The sequence below is a fragment of the Alosa alosa genome, chromosome 16, assembly GCF_017589495.1.
Source record: "Alosa alosa isolate M-15738 ecotype Scorff River chromosome 16, AALO_Geno_1.1, whole genome shotgun sequence".
Taxonomy (NCBI): Eukaryota; Metazoa; Chordata; class Actinopteri; order Clupeiformes; family Clupeidae; genus Alosa; species Alosa alosa.
In genome coordinates, this window is record NC_063204.1 from 22,480,072 (window position 1) to 22,497,329 (window position 17,258).

Sequence of the window (17,258 nt, forward strand, 5' to 3'; positions counted from 1 at the left end):
ATACTGAATCGAGTAAAATGGGATCTAGGGACAGAGGCGATATAGTCAAAGAAGGTAAGTTGGTCATCAATGATGACACCCAGGTTTCTTGGAAACTGTGTGATATAAAAGAGATTTTGATGTTGATATTGTGATCTGCATGTAAGGACTGTGATCTACATGTAAGGATGTTGATATTGTGATCTACATGGAGGACTAGCAGTTTAATCCTTACTGTACAGTATGTACACACCGACTTGAGCGGCAAAAGATTCAGGAAGTCATTCATTTTCAATGGAAGCCGGCTTCTCTCAGCTGCAAAAAGTGGCAAATCCGTCGGCGTTGCGTTTTGGGTGTCTTGGGCAACATGAGCGTCAAGAGCAATGAAAGTTAAAAGTTGGTCAACTTGGTAATATGGTATGAGCTTTGAATTTCCCCTTGAGGATCAATAAAGCATCTATCTATCTATCATGACGCGGTTCAGTGGCCAACGACCAGCAACGTACAGTAGTAGAATGCTGCCCGTCAGAGTGGCCAAAGCGTCAAAAGCTCCCCCGTACTTCTTGACAAGCGTCCTTGACAGGGTGGCCAGAGCTTCTTTTGCAGCTCAAGTTGGCGGCGGTGTGTATGTACAGTTACAGGTTCAGCTGAGGGTCATGTTCCTTCATCTACATTTGTGGATACACACGTCAGGATATCTAATTGGTGTTCAAAATCAAGAGGTTTTTTTCCCTTCTTTATGCTTCCCCATCTTTCTGCTTTATGCCCAAACCAACTCTGAAGCTATGCTCCTGCATCTGTTGAGTTGAGCCTTTGGAGCTACCCCACCCCATGCGAGCAATTCTATGGTAGTATAGCAATTCTATTGGTAGTATAATGCTTCTGTTTGTCCTATAAAACAGTGTGCAGGCAGACCATGCCATGAAATAAATAACTAATGCAGCCTATTTAGGTGTGTTGAAAATGTTCCACATTCTCCAATGACAAATCTCAGTCCAAGCTGAACTCAAAAGTTGGAAGCCCTGTCTTAGTTTGTTGGCCTGTGAGATTTAATGTACATAAAGTACAGCCACCATAATATTATCAATCAATACTTGTGATTATGTATTATATAATGTATATTTTTCCGACTAAAAGATATTCTCTACAATGCCACATCCAATGATGTTTTCTAAAATTCTGTCATAATGTTTATTTATATGAATACATTGTAGTTCCAGATGTACAAAGTTTTAACACATTTTACCCAGGTAAAGGGACATACAACAATATTTTACATACAGTCTTCCAAAGTGAATTAAATGGCATTTAAAGCACTGACATTTACATTGAAAATACACACAAATTATCTAAAAGTTAGTTACATTATATCACAATATGATTGATGACCATACTATGTGCAAGTAAATCACATATTCATATTAACACTTCCAAAATAAAATTTTCTTGTAAATCATTTTTACAAAAGCTTTTTAGATGAACCTACAGCTTAAACTTAAAGTGGAAGTTTTTTATCTCTTGTTAGATACCTGTGCTAGCAACCTTAGCTTAAATAAAATAATGATGAAATACATATTAATACAAATTATAAAAACAAACAAAAAAGCATAAAAACAGGTAAATGTGTGTGTTGTGATGAAATTGTTTTTTTATTATCTAAAATTAAATGTTTTTTATTATCTGAAAATGTTGTTTAATTATTGTGGGGGTAAAAATAAAATAAAATATCAAGTCACGGTCCGGACTTGGGCCAGACCAGGCCGGTAGTGGCCCACGGACCGGGAGTTTTAGAACCCTGCTTTAAAGTCACTATCACCATTGCCTGGACATATAGACCTGTAGTCTATAATGGTGTGTCATCATTCCTTTCTTCTATATCATCTTGTGAATGTTCCATTAGTATTGCTGCCAAGATTGAAATATTACAGTTAGGATCCAGTAATTTGACAAGAGGGATGTTTACACCTCTCTCCTGGAAGATAAGATTCTGCAGGGTCATGCCCAACATGGAGTCAACACCCAGAGCTGAGAGGAATGTCTCATCATTCAGCTCATCATACTCAACACCCAAGGTCTCACTGAGTAGGGTCCTGATAAACTCATTTGGGGAAGAGAACGATTCTTTGTTATCAGCCGGCATATCAGACATTTCTGCATCAGTCAATTTACCTAAAACTAAAGTGCCCAACCGTTTAGAGAGAGAGGGATTTTGTGAAAACCCATGGTGATACATAGCTTTTAAGTTGAACTTGCAAATGACTTGCTGAGCTTTGTTCAACATAAGACACTGCTCTAGGCTCTGAAGGATTTCTGGACCATTCATCACCATCAATCCTTGGGCCTCTAGAAATTTTTGCAGATGGTCTTTGTTCAACAGAAGGCCAAGGTTCAAGGCCCCCCAGTTGATGGACTGCGCTGCAAGTCCGAGACGCCTTCTATAATGACAGAAGGTGTCAAGAAATGAGTTAGCAGCTGCATAGTTTGTTTGGGATGCATTGCCTAAAAATGAGGCAATTGATGAGAAGCACACAAAATAGTCAAGCTTACAGTGCTTTGTGGCATGATGGAGATTCAGTGCTCCATTCACTTTGGGCTTCAAGACCTTCTCAAAGAGGGATTTGTCAAGGTTCCCTAAAACAGCATCATGAAGCACAACTGCGCTGTGAAATATCCCCTTTATGGGGCAAGAGGTGAGACTTTCCTCAATGTTAAGGATGGCCCTTTTCACTTGTTCAGGGATGGCAATGTCACATTGCAAACTGACAATCACTGCCCCACACTGCTGCTTCACGGCATCAATCGCTAGTTGCATCTCAGAGCTGGGGCTCCTCCTGGAGAGAATGACAATGTACCCTCCACCTCTCTCAGCAATGAACCTCACTGTCTCAAATCCAAGTCCTGTGAGTCCTCCAGTCACAATGTACACACAGTTCTTGTTGAAGAGCCTGTGTTCTCTTGGTAGCAGTGAAATGTCAGAGACTGCATGCTTACCTTTGCTTTCATGTAGCATCACCATGGGCATAGTTCTGACACTGAAGTAGGACTTTGGCTCATCAAAGGGCAATATGTCAATGCTTCCAGTTGTGCTCCTCTGAAATGTAATTGTTGGGAGAGCTAAAAATGTTTTGTCAAGGTGCAGTGCCCTCAGCCATTTGTAAATCTGTGGTTGGTTTGCTCTAATTGAGCCTTTTGCCAGAATGCTGGAGACCTCAATGGTCTGAATGCAAGCAACATCATTGTCTTCTCTGAGAATGTTCTGAGAGCCAATAGTTGAAACCTTACTGTCACCAACAACAACAATATTTTTGACACCAGAGATGGTGCAAGCTTTGACTAATAGAGATTTGTCAAATGGAGGCAGTAAGACAAGTGCATCAAATTTGTTCAGATCTTGCAGAGGCCCACTCAGCTCAGTTGCAACAAAGGCATTCCATCCAGACTTATTTGCAATCAGAGTGAGAGCTTTCACCAAACCTGAGTCAGGGACAGAGGAGAGGATGCCCAACTTGCCATACCATTTCAGTTTGGGTAAAGTTGAGTGGATTATCCTCCAGACTACTACATAGTATGAAACACATGGGAGGTCACTCAAAAATGGAAGTTTCTTTGTTCTGTAGCAAACATCGTCTGGTAATACAATTTTTGAGGAGGCCATTACAGGGTAACATGCAGCAATGTGGTCTCCAACTTTTAGTTTCCTCACACCTTTCCCCACAGCTGTCACAATGCCACTGAAGTCAAGTGCCAGGAGCTTGTGATTCTGATTTGTGTGTTTGTTCCAGTATATTGATTGGCCAAAGTTGTGGTCAGAGACACTAACTGAATAGTAATCTGAAGAATGGACACAAATTTGACCAAGCTGAACCTCAACATTTTTGTCTGGTATTTGTCCAACTTCCACATCAGAGGGAACGGCAGATATACTGGTCATTCTGAAAGGGTCTGCTGTCTGTAAAGTGAAAGCCTTTGCTTGTGAACTGCAAACCTTCTTCTCTTGATTTACCGTGACAGGCATTGTTGTGTTTACAATTTCTGGTTGGAGAATCTGACCATCTTTCACTACCAACTCTGGGTATTCGCTGCAGGGGTAGGAGGTCAGGACCCGATTGAGGGCTTTAATGTCCTCAGTTGAGACAGAGCCGATGTCAATCAGCTGAAATGTAAATTCAGATATTTCAGCTGCACATGCTCTTGTCATGCCTGAAAGCACAAACCCTGGACTGATATGGTCCACTGTGGTCTCTGAAGATCGATAAGTCACTACTCTGACAGAGTTTGAGTAATTCATTTTCCTCAGTTCTAAAAGTATTTGGCGCAATTGTTCACAACAATTTGCCATGTTTGTCAAGACATCATCAACTGGCTGAGTGGAGAGGTCTTGATTGCTCCACATGAACAAAATATCTGTGACATTTTTCCTCACATCTGAGATGTTTACCTTAGCAAACAATGCAGCCGGTCCCTGTTTTAACACTGTATTTGCATACTTTAAGGAGATGTATTTTGAGCCATTACTTATATATGGTTTTATGGCCAAGGAAATGGCATTATGGTCAGAAAAGACCAATGCATTGCCTTGAGGCTTTGTTGATTGTACATCCTCTGAAATGATGCTGACATCATTGTGAAAGAAGTACTCCTCAAGAACATGAGAAAAACTCCCAACATACTTGACCACTAAATCCCTCACCTCAGCAAGAACTATTCCTTCTCTGTCTGTGAGACAGCCACACACAACAAAGTGATCATCTGCCAGATCAGTGGCTTTTATATATATTACCATTTCCTTCTGGAGGGGTTCCAGCACAATGAAACTACCAACAGCTGAAGGAAAACTTGGTCTGACTACATTCCCTTGGCAACCTGTGATGAGTGTCATTTGCATTAAGTAATCCAGGATAACTGGATGAATGGAAAATTCATGTACTTGACTAAGTAACTCCTCTGGAACAGTCACAAGAGAATATGCCTCCCTGAATTCCTCCCCCCAAAGAATGTTTCCCTTGTTCTTGAAGACACCACCATATTGAAACCCTCCCATGTCTAATTTCCTGTACAACTCATCAGATTTGATAACAGATGTGCATCTGTTAGATATGCAATCTAACAAAATGTTCCTTTCGTCCACCATTTTCTCTCGTTTACATTCTATGCTTCCTGATGCAAAGATTGTGCTGCTGGAATGAATCTTAAATAGTGTTTCATGCTCAGCTGGTTCAAGTGTCACCTTCAGCTCAGGTTGACGCTTAGTCAGCAGAAATGGACTCAAGAAGTTGATACTCAGTTGCAGTGTGTTGAGTGGAGCCTTTGGTTTTGCATTCGCCATGTAAGCAGCCAGGCCAAGCTCAATATATAAAGCCCCTGGGATGATGGATACTCCATTGTTTTTGTGTTCTGACAAATATGAGAGTTCTTGGGATGACAAATCACAAACAAACTCATGGGCTATCCGTGTCTGTTTAAGGACAGGGTGGCCGCTTGCTGTATTCTTTGGTGCATGTGAAAGGGTGGTGTGTTTCTTAACACAGTCAAACTGATACCTCGGAAGGGAAGTTGGAACGACCTGCATGCCAGAATAGAATTGATCCCAGTTAGCACTGAATCCTAACTCAAACAGTTTACTGAAAGTGGCAAGCAGTGTCTCATGATCTTTTTCAGGCTGTGCTGAAGACAGGACAGTAGAGTCATTCCCAAGTGTCTCCATGATGTTTCTGTACAAAGCTCGCCTGGGACCGATCTCTACAAACACTGCATTCTTATTGTTAGCTGCTGATATCAGTGCCTTCTCAAATTCAACATGTTCACGGATGTTCATGGACCAGTATGAGCCAGTACAGAAATCATGATCGCTAGCTATTTTGCCTGACACAGTTGAGTACAACTCTGCATCCATTTCATTTTTCTCCAAAATGCCCTATGCTGCTCTCTACCTCTGAGAGAATTGGATCCATCATGTGGCTGTGGTATGCAGCAGGGACATCCAAGACATGAAGAAACAAAGTCTTGCTGTTTGCTGATTTGCTTAACATTTGATGCAGGGCCAAAATGGATTCTGCATCACCTGATAGAGTGCAAGATGTAGGACTATTATGGGCTGCCAAACAAATCTTCCCTGAGAATGAAGGCAGGTATTGAAGGACATCTGTTACAGCCATGTTACTGACAACCAGCATCTTCCCACCAGTGACCTTGTTCTGCAGTACACTGCGGTAATGGATGACCTTCACAGCATCCTCAAGTGACAACAGACCAGAGCAATGAGCAGCAGCAACCTCTCCTACAGAATGCCCAAGAACAGCATCTGGTTTAACACCCCAGTGCTTTAGGAGAAAAGCAATGGCAACCTGAACAGCAAACAGGAGAGGCTGAACAGTATCAGGTTTTGAGAAAACGAGTTCCTCAACGTCATTCTCAAGTGCATCTATCAAGCTCTGACTTTTGTAGCTTCGTAAGGCAGTTTCAATTGCCATGATCTTTTCTCTGAAAACAGGCTCTTCTTTGAGCAGCTGTCTGCACATGCCTCTGTATGTCACACCGTTCCCACAGAAAACAAACACTAATCTGGGATCTGATTTGGAGGGAATTATCTTTTTGTCAAGACAAGATTTAAGTTGTATTCCCAAATCTGTCAAAGAAGAAGTTCTGAACACCTTCCTGTATTTGTGTTTTACATGACTTCTCTTACACGCTGATGTGTATGCAAGACTTTGTATGTCAGCTGTTGTCTCCTTGGTTAGCTGTTTAGCCATATCAGCAATCATGCTGGTAAGAGATTTTTCTGATGCTGCTGAGAACACAAACATGTTCTGAGATTTCTGAACCTCTCTATCTGAATTGATTGGTTGATTATACTCTTTGATGATAACATGGGCATTGGTCCCCCCAAAACCAAAGTTGTTTATACCTGCAGCCCTTCCAGTGCTTGGGGCTATCCATTTTTGTGGCTGGGTAGGTATGATTACATTGAGTGCTTTAGCATCAATGCTAGATCCATCCTCTGTGTAGAACACTGAGGGCACAATTGTTTCATGTTTCATCATTAGGAGAACCTTAATCAGTCCTGCCACCCCTGCTGCTGATTCAGTGTGCCCTATGTTTCCTTTAACTGAGCCCATATAAATCTGCCCTGATCCTGCTGGTCTGGCTTTGGCAATGACCTTTGAGATGCTCCCTGCTTCTATTGGGTCACCTACTGGTGTTCCAGTCCCATGAGCCTCAATGTATTGGACACTGGTCAGGTCACTCTCTGTAGAGTAGATTCTGCTGAGAAGCTCCTCCTGTTGAGCCATGGATGGCTTGGTGATTGGAGTAACAGTGCGGCCATCTTGGTTCACAGCTGTTTTGCTGATAATGCCCCATATGTGATCACAGTCTGTTAAAGCCTGTAAAATGTAGTCAGAATATTGATGTGAATGTTAATGAAAATAACATTAATTATTAATATATGAATATGAATGTAACATTTAATATTGTACCTTTTAGCATATTACTGCTTGACTTTAAGGCAAATAATACACATTTAGATCCATATGTATTATTAAAAATATATGAACCATTGTAGTAATATGAGATATTACTTTATCATCTACTTTTTAACCATGAGTTAAAATTACAATGTTTATAATAAAAATGTTAACATGTGATACCCTTTTCAGAGGTTTTAAAAGGACAATGCCACAGCCCTCCCCTCTGCCATATCCATCTGCTTTATTGGAGAAAGGTTTGCTGGTGCCATCAGGTGAGATCATCTTGGCTTTGCTGAGAGCAACAAAAATGTTTGGCTCAACAATGCAGCTGACGCCTCCACACAGAGCCATATCACAGTCACCTGTATGATAACACAAATCCATTCATATGATCACACGGTGAAACCTTGGAACCTATGGTTTTCATATCACCAATATGAGAGAAATATTATAAGAACATTAGATTTCATAACTACTGTAAGTAGTCAGAATATAAATAGGCTACCATGCTGTCTTTTGTAGACACGCTACATGAATATTATTGACTAGTTACGATTAGAAACTTTTGTGTTGTAACTGTGGTTTTCATATCACAGATATGAGTGCAATTATTTCTAACTCTTAATAAAAGACCATTAGATTTCATACTTTTAGGTAGACAGAATATAATTAGGCTACCATGTTGTCTTTTGTAGACACGCTACATGAATATTATTGATTAGTTATGATTAGAAACTGTGCTTTCACCTTGTCTGATGCCTTGGCAGGCAGAGTGAAGGGCTACTAAGGAGGAGGAGCAGGCACTGTCCAGAGCAAATGAAGGCCCAGTGAGATTGAAAGTGTAGGAGATCCTGTTGGCTGCCACACTCATAGCCGTACCCGTGGAGAAATAGTGGGTTATTGTGTTGCTGCTGCTACTTAAACGGATCTCATAGTCCCTGTTCATGAGACCTGAAATGACAAAGTGACTTTGTTCAATGATATACCACATATTTTTTTTATATTGCACTATGTACGACACTTTGGTCAGTGTGAACTGTATTTTAAATGTGCTTTATAAATAATTAGGGGTCCGAGCAGCGTAGCTGCATTGTTTCTGTACCATTCATTTTTGGCCAAAGTTCTGTAAAAGTCATACTGCAGCCTAAACCGTTACTCCAAAACTCTTTAAATTTTTAGGTATGGTTACCAGTACCCCCCCCCCCCCTCTACCCATAACCCAAAGGTGGCGCTATTGGAAAAAAAAGTTAATTATGCTAATTTCTCCTTACCAGATTGACCTAGACTCAAAATTCTTTCATAATATTAATCTCTAAACTTAGATGCATCTTTTTGGCCCTGGTCTTATGGTCTAACATTTTTTACTTTTGACACAATTTCATGGAAAAGCCAAACAATATAAAAAGTTTCACACTCTTCAAAAATAATCAAATCTTCACCAAAATTCTCACAGACAATGTTTAGACCAAGCCTCACAAAAGTTATCGCTCAGAATTTTTATATTTTGTTCCATTTCAGAGATATAGGCCAATAAAGTTGGACCACTTAGGCCATTTTTCCTAGATCACCTATATTCCTATAAACCGTAAGTCCTAGAAACTTCACATTTTCAAGTATTGTTACCAGTACCCCCCACTACCCATAACCCAAAATTTGGGGTACTGCTCCCAAAGGTGGCGCTCTTGTCAAAAATGCTTATTTCTCCTTACCAGATTGACCTAGACTCAAAATTCTTTCATCATATTAATCTCTACATTTAGATGCATCTTTAGATCTTAGATGCACCCTGGTCTTATGGTCTAAATATTTTTACTTTTGCCACAATTTCAGAGAAAAGCCAAACATCATAAAAAGTTTCACAGGCAATGTTTAGACAAAGCCTCACAAAAGTTATCAAAACAATGTGGATATGTTGTTCTATTTCAGAGATATAGACCAATAAAGTTCGACCACTCAGCCCATTTCTCCTATATCACCTATATTCCTATATGAGTAATTTTTTTCCCTTGGAGAACAACCATACAACCATCATTATGTGGATACCATTAACAGTGCACATTTTCTATTGTCAAATGTATGCTAAGAATTTTCTTGATGTTGTGTGTTTGCCAACACACATTTTCACCATGTGAATGTGACTGCCAAATATGTAGGATTGCCAGTTAGCCTGGCGGGCCATCCTATATCATTGAAATGTATAGTCTGGCATCGAACCATTCACCTCGCTTAATCCAAGGGGCGGGCCGAGAATTGTCTTTCAAACTGCCTAGGCATGCAATAGGCCAGCGCTACGACCATATCCGTATCCGGTTGGCAAAACGGCAAATACATCCTTCTTCGAAAGGAATGACTTAAGTGCATTGTGTTGCTCAACTTTCAAAGAAAAGCACAAGTCCAACTTCTCCAAAGTTGACGCCAACGCGCCGATTCAAACAACCGCTTCTTAGTTCGCCATAGCCACCTTCCTTGTTGTTCACCGTCGCAGGACTGTCGTTATCCTGTTAAACCCGCCTTAAGACTCTCTAACAAAATAGAGCGCTGTGATTGGATGAGGTCCATGGCGTCAGCCAATAGAAATCCCTATGGTTTGATACTAGACGTACAGGCTGAGCAAATTAATTTGCTGCCGCGGGTGCGTCTAGATTTCTAGGCTAATTGTCAGTGGCTCAGTGGGATAATGCCCAGTGCTGGTGTTTGTTAGGTTGAGGGTTCGAATCCCCGGTAGTGCTTTAGGCTCTAGCTCGAATACTTTTGGTTATTGAAGATTCACACCATTGAACAGCACCTGAATGACATCAGTCAATCAACATACACAGTCATTAGTTGCCAAGAATCAGAATGCCGAGACACTCTGACATTTAGGGTAACTTCTTTGTTTACTATTTTTCCTTCATCATTAAGTCTATCATATTTATATTTCATCCATTAGTGTTCTTCTCTACAAATGTCTAATTGCCCCAGAATTTCAAAAAGATTTCAGGTGTACTCTTTCAGGAAAGCCCTTCATTTTATTGTCAAATGTATGATTGGAGTTTTTCTTGTGTGTTTACCAACACACATTTTCCTATAATGACCCTCACTATGACTTTTGTGATGTTTATCAGTTTGTAGAGTAGCTCTGCCATCATGTGTAAAGTTAAGGTCTTTGTTTGTTGGTTTGGTGTGTTGGAGTCCCATGTGAGAGATGATTAGGTGATGTTGGTTGACTTGGGATGTCAAGTATTGTTTAGTTGTACCTTATATAGCCATATGATTTCAGTTTATTGTTCAAATGTCAATTGGTTTGTTTGTGAGTTGGGATCTGTACTGATTTACCCCATTTCACTGATTACTCCATTTTCTGTTTGTTTCCTCTTTGATGCAGCACACATACAAGCAAAGAACAAAAGAACAGATGAATTGTAACTCAAATAAACTTGTGTTGCACCGAAACCTGCCATCTCCGTGTCATCACTCCATACCATTGAGCCTTCTGACCGAGGCTCTGCCTGCTCGCCACACACTCACTCTACCTCGACCCACATCGCCCCCTACAGTTCCTTCAGTTGGGTTGTGGAGGTTAGCACACTATAACGTTACAGCTACTAGTCAGGACTTGTCGTCCAAGGCAAGTATAACTGTATAATTATAGGCTGTTCATCTTATTGACTCCAACACAGAACCCACCCCCACCCCCCTTCACCTACCACCACAATTACAATTCCATTCTGTGGGAAACACTGCCTTCCATTATCAGACCCTTCATCTTACCCATGACAAATGCATAGTCCTGTACAATAGAGTATTGTTAGAATACTATTGAGTTGTGGAGATTAGCGCACTAGAATACTACTGTTAGAATACTGTTGGGCTGTGGAGGTTAGCACACTAGAATAAGGTATTGTTAGAATACTATTAGGTTGTGGAGGTTAGCACACCATAATGTTACAGCACAGGGTAATTCTAATTTTATGCATCAAATTTATTCCAATCCAACTCAAAAGTTTTGAACAACACAAAGTGAAGGTTTTATCCAGATCAAAAGCAAGAATAGATTATGTGATCTAATCTAATTTCAGGATCCTTGTTTCCCTTTGAACAACCCATTTTCAAGATTTGATCCAATCCGATAGCCGAAATCCGTTAACTGAAATCCAATAACCGAAATCCGATCACGTTTCTTTTGAACAATTGGGCCCAAACAATCAAAGCATATGTAAAACTAAAAAGCTATGCTACCTCATGTTCGTTTTGCTCGGACCCCGTAAATCACCGCTTGCGGTTATATTTTGTACTTGCTATTCAAGATTTATCATATTCTCATTTATTCACAATTTCTTCATTTTCTTATTTGTTATTATTTGCTGTTTGTTTCATGTTTATACCACATGTTACTTTCATTAATTTCTTATTTGGCAACAACATTTGGATTCTATGCAGTATATGCAATATACTATGCAAACTATGGCATTAATATTGCAACAAATATTTTTTGTTGCACAATTCTTGCACAGGATATTTCCAGAAGTGTGCATTAACTACTGTACCTATATAGACCCCTGTTCTGGTGCCACTGGCCTTCTCCATGGGAATCCCAGCATCCTCCAGGGCTCTATAGGAACACTGCAGCAGCAACTTGTGTTGAGGATCCATCTGGTCAGCCTCAGCATCCGTGATGCCAAAGAACTTGTTATCAAACTCGTTAAACCTGTGTAAGGAGATTGAGAATTTACTAAATCAATTCAACATTAGCTGCTGAGGACAGTCATCTTCAGAATTGAATAATTTTTGTAAAAATATACCCATTCATGAGAGCAGCCCTCTTGGTCCTTGTCTTTCCAGGTTTGTTCTCATCTGGATCATACCACTGGGAACAGTCAAATCTCTCATCTGGAATCTCTACTGCGCAATTCCTACCTTCCACCAGAACCTTCCATAAGTTGTCAAGGCCTTCACCTGCACAATGGTGGCAGACAAATGAAAATGATATGCTGTGTAAAAAAGAAATCTGAGACACATAAAAAAATATAGATTCAACAAAACGATCTAAAAAAGTTAAGATAAATATTGTTCTCACCCCCTGGAAAATTGCATCCAATCCCAACCACAGCAATGTCATCCATGTTGCCAAAGGGAAAACCAGCAATCTCCTCTTTTCTCTACAGTGTCTCTTCAGCTATGTATGTTTTTTATAATCTGTAAGATAGTTAAACATTAAACATCTGCTCTAGTACGTAGTTATAATTGCTTGCACCCACTAAAACAATGTCATCATTGTGGCAATAAGGAAAACTATAAAACTTATGCCTTGTGGACTGCCGTGAATGATGTTTCAGCATGTCTAGGTCAATGTACTAGTAGCCAAAATCATAATTCAATCACTTCCTGAAGTTATAAATTGTTCAATCCCATCCATACTAATAAAAAAAATACTGTTGTATTAAAACCTGGAATATGTAAAAAAAAAAAAAAAAAAGACCGTTTTGGTCATTGTTTTATCATACATGTAAGCCATGTTACATTTTGAACTAAATTCAGCTAAACTCTGACAAAGCCATTTTATTCCAAGCAAGTGTTTCTACTGCAGCATGGACGGTATGGGCTGTATTTGTTTGGATGTTGGGCTAAAAAATGTACACCTTTATGAAACAGCATCACAGATGAGGTTTGGTTAAAAAAAACACAATGACAATGACAATCCACAATGATGTCAAAAATGACAAAAGCTGCAATTGACAAAATAAGACTATATATGAAAATATGTATGTACAATGAACAGGGGATCATTAAGCAAACATATTTATGCACTTTATTTGAGGAGTATGTTAACATTCTTCTATCAATTGAATCATCTGTTTTATGCTTTACATGACTCAATGCCCTGCAATATTGATGCTGCTAAATTAACACTGAGGCCAGGATCACACTTAAAACACAGCAGCAAGAGTAGCCAAACATAATGTAATGCTCAGACCATAATTAATCAGTGAATTCAAACAAAAGTCTATCTCATTGACTAAGTGATATGAAGTACACATGCAGGGGCATCGCTAGCTATTTAAAACATTCGGGGCTAGAGCCCAGAAGTTGGTCTTTTTTGTCCAGGGGTTTCTCCCCCGAGAGATTTTGAAAATCGGGCTGATGAACATGAAATTTTAACCTACTTTGAGAATGAAAAGGAAGGCCAATCGTAATGACTCACGTCACGGCATTCCGAATATTTTGATGTTTAAAGACCGTGTAAGGAGAACGTCTCTTCTGCCAAAGTGCACCATACAACACCCAAAATATGACATTAAAATAGCCTGTAGAATAAACATCGTCATGCACAAAAAAAAGCAATGCATTTGGGTTGTGTATCACGAACTTTTGCCCAAAGAAAAAGTTCCATTCTGTCAAATGCGACAGGAGAGGAAGGGCGGAGAGAAAAGGCAGTGTGTCATTTCTCAATCTGTACATCTACTTTCATAAATCCATGGTATTCTGCAACTTTCACATCCAGTCAGCGATGGCTCAAGAGAGGATTATTGTGCAAGTCTAGTCAGTGTTCTCTTAGTCAGGTTTCACTTCACTTATGAATAACCCCTTACAAAAAAATAACTATAGAAATCTTTTAGTGTTTTGTATTGTATATTATATTAATACATGCATAATCACATCATATACTTTCCCAGATATGGGTAGCCTATACTGTCTTGAAAACTATATAGCCTAGTATAACAGATGGCCCTTACATTGAGCTTACTGTAATAGTAAAATTAGGCCTACACTGAAAATGGCCTAGGCCTCAAAGGGTACCTAATGGTATTCTGCAACTTTCACATCCAGTCAGCGATGGCTCAAGAGAGGATTATTGTGCAAGTCTAGTCAGTGTTCTCTTAGTCAGGTTTCACTTCACTTATGAATAACCCCTTACAAAAAAATAACTATAGAAATCTTTTAGTGTTTTGTATTGTATATTATATTAATACATGCATGATCACATCATATACTTTCCCAGATATGGGTAGCCTATACTGCAGAGGTGGAAAAAGTATGAAAATATTGTACTCAAGTAAAAGTACCAATACTTTGATTAAATATTACTCAAGTACAAGTTAAAATACCGATCTGAAACTGTACTCAAGTAAAAGTAAAAAGTAGTTCATTTAAAATGTGCTTTAAGTAAAAGTTACTTAGTTACTTTTTTTTTTTTTTTTTTTGTTTGGGGGGGGGGCACCAGAACAACCAGTTTTACCAGAGACTTTCTAATGAGGAGATTTAGCACTTTGTAACGCCAATATGGCAGTTGTCTACACATATCACAACCCTTCCACGGCAAAACGTCGACATGTGAATACATTGAGCCAATCATGTCATCTGTTGTGATCTTGCCGCTGGAGCAAGATTGGTGTTGTGAAGCCTTACGCTGCGCATTTCTGCTGAAATAGATGCCGCGATAAGTGCCCAAAAAGCGTTGCAATATGGCCTGCCGAGTGGAGGGACTTGCCTAAAAGGACTTTGGTCCTAGCTCGAGTTGCTGCAGCCAGCAGCTAAGGCAGCAATGTTCATGCTCCCAGTGTGTAGCGCTGTAGCTGGAGCAACTCGAGCTAGGTAAAACCAAGTTTTGTTCATACCGACAGTACTCAGTGACGTTGAGAAATGGAGATCTATGTGAAAAAATGTGAAAGAGTTCTCCTTTAAGTTTGAGCAGTAGTTGATTTTCAAAGTTAGTTGCACTCATCTTTGATCGCTTTGCAGTGAACAGTAATCCAGCACAACTGAAATGCCTCTCACAGGCAGCTGAGGCAGGCAGGCCAATGTTGAGTTGCAGAGTTTTTTTAGATTTGGAAACGAGCAGAAGGTTCAGCACATTAAAGGGCGTCAGACTGGGGAAAGTGGGAAGTATAGGGCCCCAATGGAGGAGAGGGCCCTTGAAAAGTGGAATACGGGGGGCACAACATTTTCACCAGGCATTAGTAATAACTCAGGTAATCCACACATAAATAATCCAAATAACTCCATAAGTAGAGTCATGTGTAATGAAGTGGAATAACACAGGGAAAAAAGTATTGAACAAGCTAAGAAAAAAGCACTAAGGCAAGGAAAGGGAAGGAGCGAGGCTGGAATCTGTAAGTAGTTAGAGAGTAGTTATCCTTTCTATCTGTGCAAATTAATATAAGCTTGGTTAGTAGCCTACATATTGATGGGCTATAAAAGGTTTTTTCATTACCAAGGTGTCACACAAGAAACATTTCATGATGGATAAAAAAGCAAAAAAACTCCCCAAGACCTTTGCAACCTTATTGTTGCAAAACATATCAATGAAACTGGTTACAGATGCATTTCAAAACTTCAGAATCTTCTAGTAAGCAGCATGGGAGCCATTATCTGCAAGTGGAAGGAACATCACTGCATCATCAACCGACCATGCACAGGATCTCCTCATAATATTTCTGACCAGGGGAGTCAGAAGGATAGTCAATTCAAGGGCCAAGGACCACTCTGAAAAGCTCCAGAAAGACTTGAAGGCAGCCAATTAAATTAAATTAAATTAAACAGTTCTGGAAGTAACTAAAGATCAGGATTCACAAGAGGGACCCTGGAATCTGTTCAGAACAATGGGCCAAAATCACACCTGATACTGCGACTAATAAGTTTTTGTCATACAGGAAATGTCTTGAAGCTGTCATTACAAACAAAGGCTTTTCCACCAAGTATTGAAGAAATTTCAGTAGAGCACGTTCAATACTTTTTTTCCTGTGTCATTCCACTTTATTACACATAACTGTTATGTTTGGATTTTTTTTATATGTGTTAATATAATGTGTGGTGAAAAAATTTGAATAGACTCACTAACCCTAACCCTAGGAAGTTCAGGCTAATTACTGAAAAAAAATTAAGTGTTCAATACTTATTTCCACCATATATTTATTTTACCTGAATATTTTAACTTCCAAATTAAATGTCAAAATGACAGGACTGACTGGATTTTGTATACAAAACATAGTGAAAACTGTCTAAGGTCACTCTCACTCTCCCTTGCTAAAAGAGCTAAATGGTTTAGTCCGCCTGCCGCGATAGTCTATCTTTTGTTTATTTAGTTGAGCATAAGCTAGTAGTGGACCGCTAATTGTTGCTGCTAGTGCAATGTCTTTCTCCAAGAAAGCCAAGTCAGGTTACCAAAAACAAAGGCCGAAACAGGAAAAATAGACATCAAAATGAGGGGAAACAACTAATAAACTTCTTTCCAAATAAAGGTGAGCACAAACGTCAAAACACGAAATCCCATGGTGTTTTGCTTGAATAGGCTATCTCCATGATCATTAGTGCTAAAACGAACTGAGAGACAACCCATTGAAATAGCGGAAAATACTGTACACTTTCATAGGTTAGGCTACACATGTAATCTGAGGCATCTCGTGATCCAGCTCCATCTCCATCACTTTCAGAAACACTGCATGGCGCCAGCTTAATTCATGTCCTGTTGTAGGGCTGATTTTTTTTCTCTCCCTTTCTGTTTTAGTTAGTCTTAACTTTTTTTTTACTCAAGTAGCGGATGGGATTTTTTGATGTAGCGAAGTACAATACTTCACTCAAAATGTAATCAAGTAAAATTTAAAATACCAATTTTATAAACTACTTAAAAAATACAAAATACACAGAAAAACTACTCAATACAGTAACGTGAGTAAATGTATTTCCTTACTTTCCACCTCTGGATACACCATATGGAAAACCTTGGTTTCATGTACAATAATTGTCTTCTACATGAACTCAGAACTTGGTTCAACTTTAACAGTGTAAGGTGAAGCTCATCATTGTCAGTTTAATGTGTCCAAGGAGGATTTCAGG

The 17,258-nt window shown here is 39.5% G+C and overlaps 1 protein-coding gene across 1 annotated transcript; it reads right to left on the bottom strand.

Moving 5' to 3' along the window:
- Positions 1-1,614: 1,614 nt before the first annotated feature.
- Positions 1,615-13,618, bottom strand: LOC125309170 (highly reducing polyketide synthase frbB-like). The gene is given in 8 exon segments (XM_048265894.1): positions 1,615-5,893; positions 5,895-7,361; positions 7,626-7,807; positions 8,193-8,396; positions 11,972-12,132; positions 12,227-12,380; positions 12,502-12,620; positions 13,589-13,618. Coding segments are annotated over 7 exon segments (6,285 nt in total). The 5' UTR covers positions 12,548-12,620; positions 13,589-13,618; the 3' UTR covers positions 1,615-1,822.
- Between the last annotated feature and the right edge of the window lie 3,640 nt (positions 13,619-17,258).